This window comes from Hyperolius riggenbachi, chromosome 9, assembly GCF_040937935.1.
Source record: "Hyperolius riggenbachi isolate aHypRig1 chromosome 9, aHypRig1.pri, whole genome shotgun sequence".
Lineage (NCBI taxonomy): Eukaryota > Metazoa > Chordata > Amphibia > Anura > Hyperoliidae > Hyperolius > Hyperolius riggenbachi.
In genome coordinates this window covers 277,599,415-277,619,379 of record NC_090654.1, presented here as the reverse complement: position 1 = coordinate 277,619,379, position 19,965 = coordinate 277,599,415, and the positions used below count along the sequence as shown (strand labels likewise).

The following is a 19,965-nucleotide window of genomic DNA, read 5'->3' as shown; positions in this document are numbered from 1 at the left end:
GATATATATAGTAAAATACATAAGGGTGCTTCGTCTCTGGTTCACTATAACTGCAGACCGGTGTATTGCACTGATGCGTAGGGCATTGTGCAGATTAACGCCAAGATTCATGGCTTTCAAGTATTCTCGATATCAAAAGTGGAGTAAATGTCTTTTGAAAAGGGCAGTTAAATTCGGTAGACTGTATAATATTTAAGTACCTTTTTTGTTTTTTTTACTCAAAAGTGAAAGTTTTTGTAAAAGGAGATTTTTTTTTTTCCGCCTTCATTCAGACTGATCAGCAACAACCCACAAAACATTTAAAAAATTCTTTTTATTTGGCTTTAAATACATTTCAATAAATTAATCCACTAAAAGAGGACAAGTTGTTTAACAAAATGGCAAAATCTTTTTAATTTCCCCCTGCAAATCTCACAACCAATCTGGATACAATCCTAGTTGTCATAAATTACCTAGATCTGATGTTTACAATGTTTTTAGCAGTACCTAGATTTATAGAGAGGAGACTTATGAAATAAAATATGGGGTGGGGGGTACATTGGAAAAACTCTCATACGTGTACACGCTAGCTTTCTGCAAATGCTGATCATCATAAAAGAATAGAAAGGACATGCACACAAAAGTCAGTATTTTGAGTGATCTTTTCCAGCATATCCCATATACTTCCGGGCTAGGAAGAGATCGATTTTGAGCTGGGATTGGTCTGGATATTTTTGTGTCCAATCATTTTCTTTATTGAATATAGGCTCTGAAGTAAAAATATTAGTGTGCACCAGCCCTGGCAGTGAATATTGATATGGTAGTTACTTTATACCGCTTTTCCTGTGGCAGTTTCTGCCACACTAGGGAGTGCCATACTATCATGCCAATAGTGTGCACATTGCAGAAATAGGCATCTGAACAAATGCAGACCTTCCCTTACCAAAGTGTTCTGGCAGTGAACCTGTTGAGAAGGTGCCACAATAATAAAGAAAAAAAAACAACTAACATTTGAATCTTTCTGGAAAATAGTGTGTATGTCCTACTTTTATCAGTAATCATATCTGCTGTGAATGTACACAACCGCATCCCTCTCCAATTGATTTTTGGTAAAGAATAATCAATTGAATTTCTCAACCAGCGAAAACATTTTTTTTGATCAATCAGGCATGGGAAGGGTGAAAGCTAACCACAGGTAGGGCTGTCTGTGCTGGTCAGGTTCACAAGCGTCAGATCTCCTCCTGTGTATTACAACTCGTGGAGAAACCCCATTAGTGATAGATCTATAAGGTTTTGATTTTGTTCTGATCATCAAATCGGGTCCATACATCACTCGGCTAGCTCATGGATCCCTCTGATTGAATTTCAGCTCTATTGCCTGCCTACACATTGCGCAGCATGAAATTAACTGGCTATCATCCTGCCACCCCCTAAAGTGTTACTTTGTACTGACACTCGCAGTGATAGCAGACCCCAGAGGAAGACAGAAGTCATGCCAGCGGGGAGGTGATACTTAAACTGAGCACAGTCAGAGGGAAGCTTGAGAAACACCAACTGGTAGTTCATCACTTGTCACGATATTGCACTGTTACTGCTGTGTGCCCAATCAAGCCCTTGCAGCCGAGATTTTACTGTCATTCCTCATCAAGCCAACTGATTTTGACCTCACCTAAAAATTGTCACGTTAAAAGGATACCTGAAGTGGCATGAGATAAATGTATTTTACAGAGCCTAGCACACAAATAAAAATAACTATACTGTTCCTTTTTTTTTTTTTTCTTTCTCTGCCTGAAAGAGTTAAATATCAGGTATGCAAGTGGCTGACTCAGACAGAAAGTTACTACAGTGTGACGCTTATTGATAAGAAATTCTAACTATAAAACACTTTCCTAGCAGAAAATGGCTTCTGGCAGCAAGAAAGAGGGGAAAAAAAGGAGGAATTTATTTTCAGTGAGGGTCACACTGTAGTCACTGCCTGTCTGATTCAGCCACTAACAAACCTGATATTTAACGCTTTCAGGCAGAGAAAGGAAAAAAAGGAACATAGCATAGTTGTGTGCGCTAGGCACTGTACATACCCATGTTTATCTCGTGTCACCTCCGGTATACTTTAAGCACAGATTTAAAAACATCAGAAGGGAAGGTAAATTGGTACACAATATTAAGTAGGATAAGGGCACCCTTGCAAAATATATCCCCTAATCAAACTGATCCCACGCTTCTCTGATTTCTCATCCACACGAGCGACACAAATAAAGGTGAACAATGGGAAACATGTAAAAGGCTTTGATCTATAAAGTTAGATGAAGATATTGATATACTGGTCTATATACGCATGGTACCCATTTCCAAAGACAGATGGGCGACACAGGACAGGTAATGTGTACACGGGGCAGCAGACATGGCCGATTCTCAAGATAGTTCATGCTGAAATTGATCGAGAATTGGCCTGCAGTGTATGGGTAGCTGACAGATCTCTCTCAAATCAGATTTGATCAGAGAGCGATCTGACTCTTGGTTGAATCTGCCCATCATCGCTGGATGTAAGTGCCCCTTTAATTATAAGTCTATGGCCCAGTGCACACAGAGCGGTTTTTGAGGCGTTCTGCAAACCACTTCCGCCTGTGAAACCGCTTGGCTAATGTATTTCAATGGAATGGTGCACACCAGCAGAAGGTTGGATGGAGGAAGCCCCAGGTAAGTAGAATTTTTTTTTTTTCATCAGATCATTTCTCAGGTTTACTTTAATGTTTTGAGCATAATCCCACGTTAAGAAATCTGCAAGCATTATATCTTCTGGTGTAAAGGTGTACATACTCAGGAGGGTAAGGTATCTGTATGGACCATATTTTAGGAGCCATAATGGACAGCACTGACATGTGACACATATGAATGCAAGAAACCATAAAAACTCATTTCAAAGACACTTCATACCTCAAAAGGGCAAGAAAATGTAAACAAAGACAGGAAAAATTAAACTGTAATTATAAAGGACAACTGTAATGAGTTATACAGAAGATGCCATATTTACTTCCTTTTAAACTAGTTGCCTGGCAGCCCTGCTGATCCTCAACTCAATACTTTTAGCCATAGACCCTGAACAAGCATGCAGCATATCAGGTGTTTCTGACATTGTTAGATCTGACCAGATTAGCTGCATGCTTGTTTCTGGTGTGATTCAGACACTACTGCCACCAAATAGACCAGCAGGACTGCCAGGGAACTGGTATTGTTTAAATGGAAATAAATATGGCAGCCTCCATATACCTCTCACTACAGTTGTCCTTTAAAGAGAACCCGAGGTGGCCTTGTATTACGTAAGTGGGGCACAGAGGCTGGTTGGGCACACTAACACCAGCCTCTGTTGCCCCATCGTGTGTGTCAAAGACCCCCCTGCTCGCCGCTAAACTCCCCGCAGTGCTGGCGACACGCAGCGCGTCGCCAGCACAATGTTTACTCTATCGCTGTCTGTCAGCGCCGCTCCCACGCCTCCTCCGCATCGCCGCTACCCGCCCTCGTCCCTTCCCTCCAATCAGCGGGAGGGAAGAGACGAGGGCGGGTAGCGGCGATGCGGAGGAGGCGGCGGAGCGGCGCTGACAGACAGCGCTAGAGTAAACATTGTGCTGGCGACACGCTGCGTGTCGCCAGCTCTGAGGGGTATAGCGGCGAGCAGGGGGGTCTTTGACACACACGATGGGGCAACAGAGGCTGGTGTTAGTGTGCCCAACCAGCCTCTGTGCCCCACTTACGTAATACAAGGCCACCTCGGGTTCTCTTTAAAGAGAATCTGTAACGTCAAAAGATCCCCTGGGGGGTACTCACCTCGGGTGGGGGAAGCCTCCGGATCCTAATGAGGCTTCCCACGCCATCCTCCTTCCCTCAGGGGTCTCGCTGCAGCCCTCCGAGAAAAATGACGTCAATATTTACCTTCCTGGCTCCTGCGCAGGCGCTCTGACGGCTGTCGGCTCCGAACTACATGGAAATACCCGATTGCCGTCGGGTCTACTGCGCAGGCGCAAGTTTCCGGCGCCTGCGCAGTAGAGCAGACCCGACTGAGATCGGATATTTCCGTGTAGTTCGGAGCCGAGAACAGCCACAGCGCCCCCGCTGGAGCCTGCAAAGGTAAATATTGAACTGACAGTCGGCTCAATCGCCGGCTGTTCGGAGGGCTGCAGCGAGATCCCCGTGGGACAGAGGACGGCGTGGGAAGCCTCATTAGGATCCGGAGGCTTCCCCCACCCGAGGTGAGTACCCCCCAGGGGATCTTTTTGATGTCAGAGTCTCTTTAAGATTCCTAGAAACAAACATCAACCAACAACGCAATTCTTTCAACATCAGAAAAATAAAATGCATCTTTAGGGGATTAAACCCCAACAGTTGTGATTTCTGTTATTTACAGTTTTGTCATAAAAACCCTGCTGCAAAATTCCCAATTATAACTCACCAAGTTTTTTTTTCTTTAACAAATTAATATTTTTCTCTTAAATAAAGTGTAAAAAGTGATGCTGCTATTTACAGGTTTAGATACAGGAACCGGAACAGACGGGCTGTTCAGGTGTGTGGAAGTCTCTCTCTTTGGTGAGGATTTCATCGGCCGTCAATCGAAGAATCGACATTGCATGTAAGTCTCGTCCGATGCGCTGTAGCCAAACTTCTCATAAAAGGCCACGTTTTTGGGCTTACATTCCAGCGTGACTTTGTAACAGTCCAGCTTCTTGCTGAGTAACGTAAGCACAGACACCAGCCTGCAAAGAAAAGGAATAACTAGAACAGGTGCCCATTGACTGTACAATATTTTCCTCAGATGCGAACATTCAGACATGCATGACTAAGTAATCGGAAGGTAGCCATCAATTGTGTTCCCATAAACAGGTCGTGGAGGGGAAAAAAAAAAAAAAGTTAAGGTATACCTACCTCCACGATCTATAAGTTATAAAAGGAGAACTGTAACAAGCGGGATATGGAGGCAGCCATATGTATTCCCTTTTAAGCAGTACTAGTTGCCTGGCAGCCCTGCTGATCCTCTAATACTTTTAGCCATAGACCCCTGAACAAGCATGCAGCAGATCAGGTGTTTCTAACATTATTGTCAAATCTGACAAGACTAGTTGCATGCTTTTTTCTGGTGTGATTCAGGCACTACTGGAGCCAAATAGACCAGCAGGCCTGCCAAGCAACTGGTAGTGTCCAAGAGGAAATAAATATGGCAGCCTCCATATTCTTCAGTTGTCCTTTAAAACAGCTTCAGGCTCCTTAAATGCCGCTGGCCTCCCCTCTCTCTTTCACACGAACTGCTGATACACAGCTGTGCGCTAGTGCATAGAAAGAGTGCAGATGTACCGCGCATGCACCCAGCGCATACAGTGGAGGAAATCATTATTTGACCCCTCACTGATTTTGTAAGTTTGTCCAATGACAAAGAAATGAAAAGTCTCAGAACAGTATCATTTCAATGGTAGGTTTATTTTAACAGTGGCAGATAGCACATCAAAAGGAAAATCGAAAAAATAACCTTAAATAAAAGATTGCAACTGATTTGCATTTCATTGAGTGAAATAAGTTTTTGAACCCCTACCAACCATTAAGAGTTCTGGCTCCCACAGAGTGGTTAGACACTTCTACTCAATTAGTCACCCTCATTAAGGACACCTGTCTTAACTAGTCACCTGTATAAAAGACACCTGTCCACAGAATCAATCAAGCAGACTCCAAACTCTCCGACATGGGAAAGACCAAAGAGCTGTCCAAGGATGTCAGAGACAAAATTGTAGACCTGCACAAGGCTGGAATGGGCTACAAAACCATTAGCAAGAAGCTGGGAGAGAAGGTGACAACTGTTGGTGCCATTGTTCAAAAATGGAAGGAGCACAAAATGACCATCAATCGACCTCGCTCTGGGGCTCCACGCAAGATCTCACCTCGTGGGGTGTCAATGGTTCTGAGAAAGGTGAAAAAGCATCCTAGAACTACACGGGAGGAGTTAGTGAATGACCTCACATTAGCAGGGACCACAGTCACCAAGAAAACCATTGGAAACACATTACACCGCAATGGATTAAAATTCTGCAGGGCTCACAAGGTCCCCCTCCTCAAGAAGGCACATGTGCAGGCCCGTCTGAAGTTTGCCAATGAACACCTGAATGATTCTGTGAGTGACTGGGAGAAGGTGCTGTGGTCTGATGAGACCAAAATAGAGCTCTTTGGCATTAAAGGGAAGGTTCAGGGTGGCTCTTAAAAAAAATAAAAATGCCCATCCACTTACCTGGGGCTTCCTCCAGCCCGTGGCAGCCAGGACGTGCCCTCGGCGCCGCTCCGCAGGCTCCCGGTCCCCTCCGGTGGCCGACCCGACCTGGCCAGGCCGGCTGCCAGGTCGGGCTCTTCTGCGTTTCAAAATGCGCCTCACGGGGGCGCGCTGACGTCATCGGACGTCCTCCGGGCTGTACTGCGCAGGCGCAGTAGTTCTGCGCATTTTGAAACGCAGAAGAGCCCGGCCTGGCCAGGTCGGGTCGGCCACCGGAGGGGACCGGGAGCCTGCGGAGCGGCGCCGAGGGCACGCCCTGGCTGCCACGGGCTGGAGGAAGCCCCAGGTAAGTGGATGGGCATTTTTATTTTTTAAAGAGCCACCCTGAACCTTCCCTTTAACTCAACTCGCTGTGTTTGGAGGAAGAAAGATGCTGCCTATGACCCCCAAAACACCGTCCCCACCGTCAAGCATGGGGGTGGAAACATTTTGCTTTGGGGGTGTTTTTCTGCTAAGGGCACAGGACAACCTAATCGCATTAACGGGAAAATGGACGGAGCCATGTATCGTGAAATCCTGAACGACAACCTCCTTCCCTCTGCCAGGAAACTGAAAATGGGTCGTGGATTGGTGTTCCAGCATGACAATGACCCAAAACATACAGCAAAGGCAACAAAGGAGTGGCTCAAGAAGAAGCACATTAAGGTCATGGAGTGGCCTAGTCAGTCTCCGGACCTTAATCCAATAGAAAACCTATGGAGGGAGCTCAAGCTCAGAGTTGCACAGAGACAGCCTCGAAACCTTAGGGATTTAGAGATGATCTGCAAAGAGGAGTGGACCAACATTCCTCCTAAAATGTGTGCAAACTTGGTCATCAATTACAAGAAACGTTTGACCTCTGTGCTTGCAAACAAGGTTTTTTCCACTAAGTATTACCGGTAAGTCTTTTATTGTTAGAGGTTTCAAAAACGTATTTCACTCAATGAAATGCAAATCAGTTGCTATCTTTTATTTAAGGTTATTTTTTTCGATTTTTCCTTTTGATGTGCTATCTGCCACTGTTAAAATAAACCTACCATTGAAATGATACTGTTCTGAGACTTTTCATTTCTTTGTCATTGGGCAAACTTACAAAATCAGTGAGGGGTCAAATAATTATTTCCTCCACTGTAGAGTGTGCAGATGTACCGCGCATGCACCCAGCGCATAGAAAGAGTGTGCAGATGTACCGCGCATGCACCCAGCGCATAGAAAGAGTGTGCAGATGTACCGCGCATGCACCCAGCGCATAGAAAGAGTGTGCAGATGTACCGCGCATGCACCCAGCGCATAGAAAGAGTGCAGATGTACCGCGCATGCACCCAGCGCATAGAAAGAGTGTGCAGATGTTGGCCTAGTGCACACCAGAGCGTTTCCACTGCGGTTTGCGATCCGCCTGCGGGTGCGGATCCGCTAGGGTAATGTATTTCAATGGGCTGGTGCACACCAGAGCGGGAGGCGTTTTGCAGAAACGCATACTCCCGGGCTGCAGCAGATTTTGGATTGCGGATGCGTTTCTGCCTCAATGTTAAGTATAGGAAAAACGCAAACCGCTCTGAAAAACGGCACTTCAGAGCGGTTTGCCAGGTGTTTTTTGTTACAGTAGCTGTTCAGTAACAGCTTTACTGTAACAATACATGAAATCTACTACACCAAAAACGCTTCCCAAAACCGCAAAACGCTAGCTGAAACGCTACAGAAAAAGAAGAAAAAGCGTTTCAAAATCTGCTAGCATTTTGCGGATCTGCTAGCGTTTTTTTGGTGTGCACCAGGCCGTACTGCGCATGCACCCATCGGGGGCTACAGCAACAAGATGGAGGGGAGGCCAAACACAATGAAGAGTATGCAGAGCCTATAGATCACCTAGGTACAGAGGTCTTTTAGGCCTGGTTCACACTGCAAGAGCTTTTTCTTCGCACTTGTGCTTGTAATGTAGTGTGTGGTCTCACTTCAGCGATATTTTATATAAAAAAAAAAAAAACTCACATTGCATGAGCAAGAGCTTTGCAAATCACTTGTGCTTAAAGCAGATCCGAGTTGAAAAACTATAACAAGTAACTTGTCTATATATCTTATCTAAAGTTTAGATACACAACAAATCTGGCTGCAAATCGCTTCAATAGAATATGATTATTTCTTCCTGTGATTCAATGACAGCAGCCATGTTGTTTGTAAACATTACACACAGGCAAGCTTATCTACATCTCGGGCACTCAGCCTGTTGAAAAAAACCTAATCCCCCTCCTCCTCCTCCCCTCTGCCTCTGAAATCTCTGGCTAGTAATACCGCCCCCTCCTCCTGCCCAGGCTGAGCTCCCATGAGCCCTTGCTACTGTCTGAAAATCAACAGAAAATTCATTGCGCTCCTCTCTGGAAGCTGCAGTCACACATGCACAACAATATGTCTTCCTTGCTTGTGAGGATAAAGCACTGTGCCGCTCCAAACAATAGGGTGAAGGAGAATATCTATGGAAAGAAAATGGAGCGCACAATAGTGCATTTACCTATGTTTATTTTCAATGTTGATTAAAAGTTGTACTCACAAAAGTTCAAAGTCAAAGCGCTTCTCAGCGGTAAAGCCAACCGCTTGATATCCCCGGCAGGGCGGCAGCAGCGCACTGTGGCCAGCAGCGCGGGTCCCGGTGATTGGGGAAAGCCGTCTCGCTGTCGGGATGGGCGTGGCTGTGGATCAGTAGGCGTGCAGCGTCATTACGCGTTTCGGCGCTCTGCGCCTTCGTCAGATGACGCCTGCACGCAACACGGAGGATTTTAAGCCTGCCTCCGTGTGTAGTCATGGTGACGGTACACCATGGCATCAATACTAAAACTTTATTCAACCATGGTTGGGGCGGACAAACAACTTGTATGGGAATACAAGTTGAAAGGAGAACTCGTAATCAGCGGTGCTGACTCACAGGGCGCTGCGCGCTCGCATGTGGACGGACTACTGATTGCATCTTATAGCACACATGATAAACAAAAAACACTACAATTCGTGTGACAAACGAAACAGGGGGGGGGGGGGGGGGACCCCCCCCCTCCAAACCATTCAGAAGCACGAATTAGTGCATGAGCTGTTACATCTCTGAGGGTTCTATGCATACAGAACATATCGTGCAATCAATAAAGCAAACAATAATCAGTATATAAAAAGCAATAAAAAGTTATATCCTACACCATAAAAGACTAAAACCTATAAGTTATAAGGTACGCGGGTTCCTAAAAATTAATTGAATGTAATATGGAATTTAACTTATTCGTACAGTATAATAAGCCTATGAATTATACTAAAACCATCATGAATACGATCGGGAATTGGGGCACATTGACTAAAAGCAATCAAATGTGTAGTATACCTAGGGGTGGGGCACCTTGTTATCCAGGCAGGTCACGCAGTTCTAATAATTACCACATTAGGGGTTACTTATCCTATTGGAGGGCCCTATAGCCCCCTGAGGCAAAAACCCTTTCCCGGGTAAACAGATTGGGTCATAAATAAGTGTTGCCTCTCAGGTACCTCGCACTCTACTTACCCTGCTGAATGAGTGTTAACCCTAGGAATCCTCACAGTCTGCTTAGGACATGGAGGGTGTTTATATTCAGTACATCTAAAAGTGTTCCACACTTAAGTGGCACAACACATAAAAAATATATAAAATATATGGAAGAATGTTTGTTCACCAGTTCGTAGGGTGCTCTTTAGCACTACTAAGTGGGAAGGGGGAGAGGGGGAATGGAAAAAAGGGGGGGGGGAGCCAAGAGGGAAGGGAGGAAAAAAAGGGGGGGGTGGGGGCCTCTGTCAGGCCGTAATTGGTCATGCATCTGACCTGTCTGTGGATGGGTGGGTGCTTTTCAAAGGGTTCAGCTGTTTTGGGGACCTCTGGATCATGCTAAGATTGGGTGAAATGATGTATAAATTCAACTATACGGCTGGAAGTTGATCATAACCTACTAGGGCCAATTCCTATCTTATGATATGATCAACTTCCAGCCGTATAGTTGAATTTATACATCATTTCACCCAATCTTAGCATGATCCAGAGGTCCCCAAAACAGCTGAACCCTTTGAAAAGCACCCACCCATCCACAGACAGGTCAGATGCATGACCAATTACGGCCTGACAGAGGCCCCCACCCCCCCCCTTTTTTTCCTCCCTTCCCTCTTGGCTCCCCCCCCCCTTTTTTCCATTCCCCCTCTCCCCCTTCCCACTTAGTAGTGCTAAAGAGCACCCTACGAACTGGTGAACAAACATTCTTCCATATATTTTATATATTTTTTATGTGTTGTGCCACTTAAGTGTGGAACACTTTTAGATGTACTGAATATAAACACCCTCCATGTCCTAAGCAGACTGTGAGGATTCCTAGGGTTAACACTCATTCAGCAGGGTAAGTAGAGTGCGAGGTACCTGAGAGGCAACACTTATTTATGACCCAATCTGTTTACCCGGGAAAGGGTTTTTGCCTCAGGGGGCTATAGGGCCCTCCAATAGGATAAGTAACCCCTAATGTGGTAATTATTAGAACTGCGTGACCTGCCTGGATAACAAGGTGCCCCACCCCTAGGTATACTACACATTTGATTGCTTTTAGTCAATGTGCCCCAATTCCCGATCGTATTCATGATGGTTTTAGTATAATTCATAGGCTTATTATACTGTACGAATAAGTTAAATTCCATATTACATTCAATTAATTTTTAGGAACCCGCGTACCTTATAACTTATAGGTTTTAGTCTTTTATGGTGTAGGATATAACTTTTTATTGCTTTTTATATTCAAATCCAAATCCAAAATCCAAATCCAAAAAAAGCTTTATTGGCAGGACCAAATACATTTAGCATTGCCAAAGCAAAACAAGACAAAACATTAACATGGGGGGGGGGGGGGTTGTGGGAATAGGGAAGGATATACGGAGTTGGGGTATATAGTCCATAGGTGTGTGGATGATGTAAGGGGCAGCATGGGGGACTGGGATATACAGTCCATAGGGGGGTATTGGGGGGGGAATACAGTCCATGTGGTATCATGTTCCTCTCAGTTGGTGGCAGGCTGTGACATATCGGGCAGCTATTTGCACGGTTGTTTCCTCCTCCCCCAGTAGGATGTAGAGTTTCCGCTCCTCATCTGTGGAGGTAAAATCCTGGATGTGGGCGGAGAGTCTCTGGAAGTGGGCGGTCCTCACAGGTGCATATTTGCTGCAGTGTAGCAGGAAGTGGGCCTCATCCTCCAAGACCTCCTGGTCGCATTGTCTGCACAGTCTCTCCTCCCGGGGCTTCCATGTCTGTCTGTGCCGCCCTGTCTCTATCTCCAGGCTGTGGGCACTCAGACGGTACAAACTCAAGACCTGTCTGTCTTTGTGGTGATGTAGCCTCCCCAGATATGGAGCCATTGTGTACTCCCTCTGTAGTGATTGATAGACAGCGAGTTTCTTGGAATTCTTTATGTCACTTCTCCATTCCTCTATGTATCGTTCCTTGCAGCTTTCTATAGTCTGTTTTATTTGGGCTTTTGTCAGCCTGTGTTGGTGGCCTTGGCTGGGCTGGCTGCTGATGCTTTGCTTGAGAGCGCGTGGTATGGCCTCGCCCCCCTGGCTCAGTGAGGCTTTATGGTGGTAAGTGCTGGGGTTGCTGCTCTGTATATGCGCCCAGTATGAGAGTGCCCTCTGCTGGATAGTAAGCCATAGTGGGAACCTGCCTAGCTCTGCCCGGCAAGCTAAGTTTGAAGTGCTTCGATGGACTTGGAGGAGATACTTGCAGAACTCTAGATGGAAGATTTCTGTTGGGCTGGAGTCCCATTTTGATTGGTCAGGGTAGGTGACCGGGCCCCATACCTCACTGCTATAGAGCAGGATTGGGGTGATGATGCTGTCGAATATCTTTGCCCACACTCTCACTGGTGGTTTTAGGTGGTAAAGCTGTCTTCTGATGGCATAAAATGTTCTGCGGGCTTTGTCTTTCAGGGCCTGTACTGCTGGTTTAAAGCTTCCTGATTGGTTGATCTCCAGCCCCAGGTAGGTGTAGCTGTTAGTGGACACCAGTGGGGAGCCATTTAATATAAATGAGGAGGTAGGGGTTTTATTTCCATTCTTCCTCTGGAACACCATCACTTTTATATACTGATTATTGTTTGCTTTATTGATTGCACGATATGTTCTGTATGCATAGAACCCTCAGAGATGTAACAGCTCATGCACTAATTCGTGCTTCTGAATGGTTTGGAGGGGGGGTTTCCCCCCCCCCCCCCGTTTCGTTTGTCACACGAATTGTAGTGTTTTTTGTTTATCATGTGTGCTATAAGATGCAATCAGTAGTCCGTCCACATGCGAGCGCGCAGCGCCCTGTGAGTCAGCACCGCTGATTACGAGTTCTCCTTTCAACTTGTATTCCCATACAAGTTGTTTGTCCGCCCCAACCATGGTTGAATAAAGTTTTAGTATTGATGCCATGGTGTACCGTCACCATGACTACACACGGAGGCAGGCTTAAAATCCTCCGTGTTGCGTGCAGGCGTCATCTGACGAAGGCGCAGAGCGCCGAAACGCGTAATGACGCTGCACGCCTACTGATCCACAGCCACGCCCATCCCGACAGCGAGACGGCTTTCCCCAATCACCGGGACCCGCGCTGCTGGCCACAGTGCGCTGCTGCCGCCCTGCCGGGGATATCAAGCGGTTGGCTTTACCGCTGAGAAGCGCTTTGACTTTGAACTTTTGTGAGTACAACTTTTAATCAACATTGAAAATAAACATAGGTAAATGCACTATTGTGCGCTCCATTTTCTTTCCATAGATACTGTCTGAAAATGCCTTGGCTCTCTGAAAACCTGTGGGCGTGGCTTGTTTAGTTTACAGGGAATAAGTGTATTTAAACAAAAAAGTATTTGGCTTGAGGAATGCCCTATAAACAATAGGAAAGGAACACAATTATGCAATGAGTAAAAGTTCACCTCGGATTCACTTTAAAGTGCTGGTGGTATGAAACTGCCTTAACCCCCCCATGTCAACTTTAGTCTAACTACACCTAAAGCTGGCCATACACTGGCCCGATTTGCGCCCGTTTCGACAGCAGATTCAATCACTGGGATCGAATCTGCTGCCAATCGTTCACGCTACACGCCGAATTTCAATCCATTTCGTCCGATCCCGTCGATCGTGCCGTGCGGAAAATAACCGTCGATCGCCCGCGGGTAAAGAGCGCATCGCTAGCGGCGTTCGAGTGCCCGACGACCGACGCAATAGAGCCCGCATACATTACCTGCTCCGCCGGCGCAACTGCAGTCTCCCGGTCACCGCTGCTCTGTCTGCGCTCTGGTCTCCAGGTCCGGCATGCCTCACTTCTTCTAGCCCGGCAGGAAGTTTAAACAGTAGAGGGCGCTCTACTGTTTAAACTTCCTGCCGGGCTAGAAGAAGTGAGGCATGCCGGACCTGGAGACCAGAGCGCAGACAGAGCAGCGGTGACCGGGAGACTGGAGTCGCGCCGGCGGAGCAGGTAATGTATGCGGGCGGGGGGAGGGGGGGCAGCAGCAGCAGTACCACCACAACAGATTGTGAATGGTTTCAGGCTGAAATCGGTTCACAATCTGTTTGCAGTAAAGGTGGCCATACGATCCCTCTCTGATCAGATTCGATCAGAGAGGGCTCTATCTGTTGGTCGAATCTGATGGCAAATCGACCAGTGTATGGCCACCTTTAAACTAATCAGGATGATAAGTCAATATAAACAAAGGCAAAGTGGTAGAATATCTGCTTCAGGAGCCTGCCAGTGCAGCACAACTTTCTTCCTCTCCTCTCTGGATTCAGCTGGTGGGCGGGTCAGTCAGCTGTGACTATGAGCATGATTCACAAAGCTTTTTACCTTCTCTACTTTACTTTTTTGGAGCTCCCAAAGAGCAAAACACATATAGGTAGGAAGAACAATAGCTACTCTGACTACATTTTCCTAACTTCCGTGCATTACAGTAGAGATCCTGTGTCCACATGGGGGGCAGGCAGTGCACACGAAGTAATAGACACACAGCTCAGGCACGCCAGCACACCTCTAGGTACAATAGTCTCTGTCACTTACAGTTTCCCCAGCTGTTTTCCTCGGCACTCGTCACTGACGACAACTTCCTCTATCCGCCCCCTCTGCAGGAAGAAGAAACAGGTTACACGGCGAAGATCTCAACCAGTTTAAAAAGTTGTCCTTCCGATTACACTTCAATGAAAGAGACGGTACACAAATGGTCTTTTAGCATCTTGCTGTTTTGGAGTAGTCAAGGTGCACTACTAGTTTCAGACGGAGCCCTTCATCAGATGCACCCCCATTAACAACAAAGGCCTCAATTCACAGAGCTTTATCAAACGTTTGATAATTTTCCTCATGGGTAAAATCTAATTTCGAATTCACTAAGGTGTTATAGATTTATTGATCATTTCATCGATAAAACATTCGATAAATCTATAACACCTTAGTGAATTCAAAATTAGATTTTACCCATGAGGTAAATTATCAAACGTTTGATAAAGCTCTGTGAATTGAGGCCAAAGCCTTAAATTGAACCCGAGGTGAGAGGTATATGGAGGCTGCCACATTTATTTCCTTTTACAACACCAGTTCCCTGGCAGTCATGCTGATCCTCTGCCTCTAATACTTTTAGCCATAGCCCCTCAACAAGCATGCAGCAGATCAGGGGTTTCTGACAATATTGTCAGATCTGACAAGACTAGCTGCATGCTTGTTTCTGGTGTGATTCAGACACTACTGCAGCCAAATAGATCAGCAGGACAGCAAGGCAACCGCCCACCCTCCCTCTCCTCTTCTCCTACTTGTTTAAAGTATTGTATTGTTTAAAAGGAAATAAATATGGCAGCCTCCATATCACCCTCACTTTGGGTTCATTTTAAATAAATACTTTTCCATGAGTGACATTCCAATTCCACATTTAGTCTGCTGCTAAGGCACTGCTGGGACACACATCATAGGCGTCCTGCACTGATTCAATATATCCTGCTATTAGATTTATCACCCAGGCCGCTCGGACTGCAGCAAGCAGCTACATAATGCGCACACTATTCGGGGGACCCAGAGGTAGAAGCCATAATTCGCCCGTGCAATCCACCAACAAGCCGTTGAACAGCGGCCTTTCTGGAGGGCCAACACTGGATCAGGGGTGCGAAGGGAACCCTCATTAGTATCCAGAGTCTCCCCCCCACCGAGGTGAGTGCCCCCTAGGGACACACCTGTGGGTACTAATGAGACTTCACTCGTCCTCCTTAGCAACCCCAATCCAGCGCTGGCCACTCAGAAATTCTGCCAACAAGAGATTTTCAACAGATCCATTACGGCTTCCACCGCTGGGTCCCCCAAACATTGTGGGCCTCGCGCAAACACAGTAGTTGCTTGCCATTCAGGCTCCGGAGGAAATCGCCGAGCCCGGTCTTGTCTGCTCTACTGCGCAGGCTCGCACTTGCGCAGTGGAGCGAACCCGATCAGACTCGGCTATTTCCGCCCAAGGAGCAAGCAGCCACTGCGCCTGCATGACTCGCACAGACATCAATACTGTGCTGGCCGTTTCTGTGGGGGAGCAAATGCTGGATCCGGGGCTGCACAGGAGGATGGGGAAGCATCATTTGGATGAAGAGGCTTCCCCTTCCCGAGGGAAGTACCCCCCAGCGGCAGTTTGTTTCCCTACAGGTTTCCTATAATAAGCGATTGAACAGGTGCACCTGATAAAGTGGAAAGTGAGTGTAGGGCGTAGAAGGCTTCTGCCTACAATGGGGTCAATTCATAAAGCATTACCACATTTGGTACTGCAGAAAACGGCTGACTTTATCGAGCACTTAGCAAAATGTCAATTCATAAAAGCTGTTACCGCATGAAAAGCTGAAACTACCGAGCAGTGAGGTCAATTACCGACTTGTGCGGTAAATACGTCAGTAAATTTCAATTCATAAAGCCGACAACAAGCGTGTAAGGCAGGAAATTATACAGTCTGCCTTGAAGTGGTGAAAAAAGTGTGGAGACTGTGCTGGGAGCGGTGACTCACAAGCAGAGGCAGCTGTGACTGACAGGAGCAGGGAGCCAATAGAAACAGCCCCTGTTCTGCAAGTCTGAATGCTGGGATCTGATAGGACCCGCCGCCTTCTCAGGCGGGACAAGCTTTTAAACCCTGCAGGCAGCAGCAGAGCAAAAAAGGAACAAAACAGGCTTCCCCTGAATACCTTCAGCTGTGTGGCTGTTTAGCCTCCTGGGTTCCTGTTTGAAGATGTGTAGGAGCTAGTGGGGAAAATAACCTAAGCATGGCATGTGGAAAGCTTCTCAAAGTTCTTTTAAGCGGTGGCAATTAAATAAAATGCTAAGAAAGACTAATAGACAGATTCATAGCAAGCAGGCAGTATAACAAAACATGTACTTGTAAAAGGGATGTCTGGGATGCCTCTCCTATTGTAATGCCCTCACTGCACAAACAGCTTGTAACTCTCTCCTGCTGTTACTAACAGGTTTTCGGTAATTCACCCAACTTTTCCCACACTTGTGAAAAATGTAATGAATTAGTACACAAGAGTCTAAAATACCAAATGCGGTTTTTTGCACAGCCTTTTATGAATCGACCCCAATGAGGGAGTGTTTCCCATCTGCATGGATGCAAATAAAAGCACATCTTGGAATGGGATATTGTGAGATACAAGCACCTCTAGCACGTGCGAATTCCTGTGCTGCTGCGCAGTGTGTTCCTTAATCTTACACTGCCCCATTACATGCCAGCAGTGCTTACAGCAAATTTTCAAGCAACACATGTTAACCTGGGCACCCACCTTTGAGCATCCGTGTATAAATTTATGTTCTACAATTAAAGTGGCTGTGGCTACAATCTGTCCCAGATTCAAATCTTCCACCACGATCACAAAGTAATCTCCTGTTTTCTTTATGTGGTCGAATTTTTCTACAAAGACAAATGGCGATAAACTGAATTGTAGAAAACAAACCACACTTAAAGCAAATAAAAGCCAAGTATGTAGTATTCAACTTAAAGAGTAACTGTCGGGCATAAAATAAAAAAAAAATCAATTCTTAATTTTTATCTGGTAAACAAGTAATAGGGATGCTAACCAGGCAATCCAAAAAAGTTAAAATCACTATTAATTTTCTTGTTGATTAATTATCATTCCCCAGTTTACATGACTTATTTGGTACACAGAAAATTTGGTACACAGAAGAGAAGTTGCAGGGCATGCTGGGTTGTCGTTATGCTTCTCTACTTCCCCTTAGACTTAACTAATGCAGCCTGATTGGCTGAAGCCTCTTTCCCTCCTGTTTTCCCCTCCCACACCTCTGTTCCTCTCTGATTGGCCAAAATTTCTCAGGCTGAAACAATGCACTTTCTATAGTGAAGGGCGGGCAAATCAGGCAGAGGAGACTAAGGGCGGATATTACATCACGACTGGCTTCAAAACAGCCACAGTAAATATGGAAACTGTCTAGAATAGGATTCTCTACTTTTCCTTTATAAATTTCACAGGAATCATAACGTGGACAGTGCAATACATGTGCTATGTAAGTAGAGCAAGTATTTATCGACTTATATATTTGTTTTTTTCTTCCTGAGGTAGTATGGCTGACAGCTCCTCTTTAAAGTGAACCTGAGGTGACAGTGATTTGGAAGATGCCATATTTATTTCCTTTTAAACAATACCAATTGCCTGGTAGCCCCACTGATTTACATGGCTGCGGTAGAGTCTGAATTACACCAGAAATAAGCATGCAGCTAATCTTGTCAGTTCTGACAATATTGTCAGAAACAACTGATCTTTATATGCTTGTTCAGGGTCTATGGCTGAAAGTTAGAGGCAGAGGATCAGCAGGACAGCCAGGGAACTGGTATTGTTTAAAAGGAAATAAATATGGTAGCGTCCATATCACTCTCACCTCGGGTTCACTTTAAAAGAGAACTTGATAAACACTCAATGCACAGGAATATTATTAGCAACTTACAGAATAAAATATAAGAGAACAATAAAACACAGACACACACACACACACGACAGCAGCCAACGACGGGTCCGTCGGTACCTCCCGCTGGGCGGGTTTTCAGCAGACTGTAGTGCGTGTGTACGCACTGTCGGCAGACTGATAAGGCTGTTCAGATTGTGAACGGTTTCAGGCTGAAATAGATTCACAATCTGTTTGCAGTAAAGGCAGCCATACGATCCCTCTCTGATCAGATTCGATCAGAGAGGGATCTATCTGTTGGTCGAATCTGATGGCAAATCGACCAGTGTATGGCCACCTTTAGAGGAGGTTACATACAATTTTTTTTCTCAGCAGTTTATTTACACCTTGGTTTTCCTCGAAGGTAACGCATGCTGGATTAGCAGATTACAGACCAAAGGCTTTTTTTCTTTTTGCATTTTCTGATTACTGTTAGTTATCATACTGGCTCACAGTGATTAGGAGGTCAGGAGCCAATGAAAGCAGCTCCTGACCGAGCTACAAGCTCAGCTTCAGAATGTGCTGACGGGGACATGCTATTGCATCTCCTGCACGGGATCAGGCTCAGCCACAAGTGCAGGCGTAGTTTTAACTATGGCCAGTCCTACACCAGTTATATTCGGCCAAAGTTGCTGATGCAGACCGCGGCGAGAATCTCACGTTTACAGCGCCCAGATCTCCCAAGTCACGACAGAAAGCGATCGGTGTAGCGGATCAACTTGGCCAAATGCCAGCAGAGGACATTATTCTTCCCGCTTACCCCGCGATTTGAAGCTGAATGCTGCTTAAAGGGACACCAAGCACCTCTCATGGGTATGCCTCTAAGACTCCAACCAGTGTTGCATACCTTTTTGTAGCTTGTGCTCTCCCCTTTCATTTGATGCCTGAATCACTGTTCTACACCAAATAGTTTTTGTTCGATTTCAGTTTAAAAATTGCGGCTGCCATCTTGGCTAAGTTATAACTTCCGGGTCACCCCTGTCTTCTCTGTTAGAGAAGTGCATCACTGAATGAAGCAGGAAGAGGAAGTGACACGCGTGGCCATTGCAAGAGGTTCCTCCAGAGGGGTCATAGCACAACTTTATTGGAAGTCGTCTGGCTTAACCTCCCTGGCGGTTAATTTTTTTTGCCAAATGGGCAAAAATCTTTTTTTTTTTTTTTGTTTCATGTAAAGCTACCAGAGTGGTAGCTACATGAAACACCACTAGAGGGCGCATGTGTCCCTCTAGTGCGATCGTCGCCGGCACTAATAGCAAACAGGGGAGCGCGTATATAACGCGTTCCCCTGTTTGGCTTCTCCTGTCGCCATAGCGACGATTGGGATGACGTCATGGACGTCAGCCGACGTCCTGACGTCAGGCGCACCCGATCCAGCCCATAGCGCTGCCCGGAACCCATTGGTCCGGGCAGCGCAGGACTCTGGCGGGGGGCCTCTTTCGCCGCTGCATGCCGGCGATCGCCGCAGAGCGGCGGCGATCAAGCTGTGCGCGTGGCTAGCAAAGTGCTGGCTGCGCGCACAGCACTTTGAATGGGGCGAATCGCCCCAGTAGAGCCGGAGAAATCCTCCTGCGCGGCATAGCCCGAGCTCAGCTCGGGCTTACCGCCAGGGAGGTTAAAGGCTTGCCCATGAGAGATGCTCAGAGTCCCTTTAAATCTAGCGTTCACTTTCATGAATAAGCATTCAGCGCTATGTTATCAGACTCGTAGCTCAGCACTTTCAGGTCAGGCACCACAG

The 19,965-nt window shown here is 46.2% G+C and overlaps 1 protein-coding gene across 1 annotated transcript in view; it reads right to left on the bottom strand.

The window, feature by feature from the left end:
* Positions 1 to 4,257: 4,257 nt before the first annotated feature.
* The window catches only part of GNPNAT1 (glucosamine-phosphate N-acetyltransferase 1), a 28,858-nt gene continuing 13,150 nt past the window's right edge, over positions 4,258 to 19,965 (bottom strand). The window contains exons 4-6 of the mRNA XM_068252295.1: positions 17,057 to 17,184; positions 14,325 to 14,386; positions 4,258 to 4,724 (exon numbers count right to left, since the gene is read on the bottom strand). Coding sequence (XP_068108396.1) covers positions 4,577 to 4,724; positions 14,325 to 14,386; positions 17,057 to 17,184 — 338 coding nt within the window. The 3' untranslated portion in view covers positions 4,258 to 4,576. The remainder of the gene's footprint in view (positions 4,725 to 14,324; positions 14,387 to 17,056; positions 17,185 to 19,965) is intronic.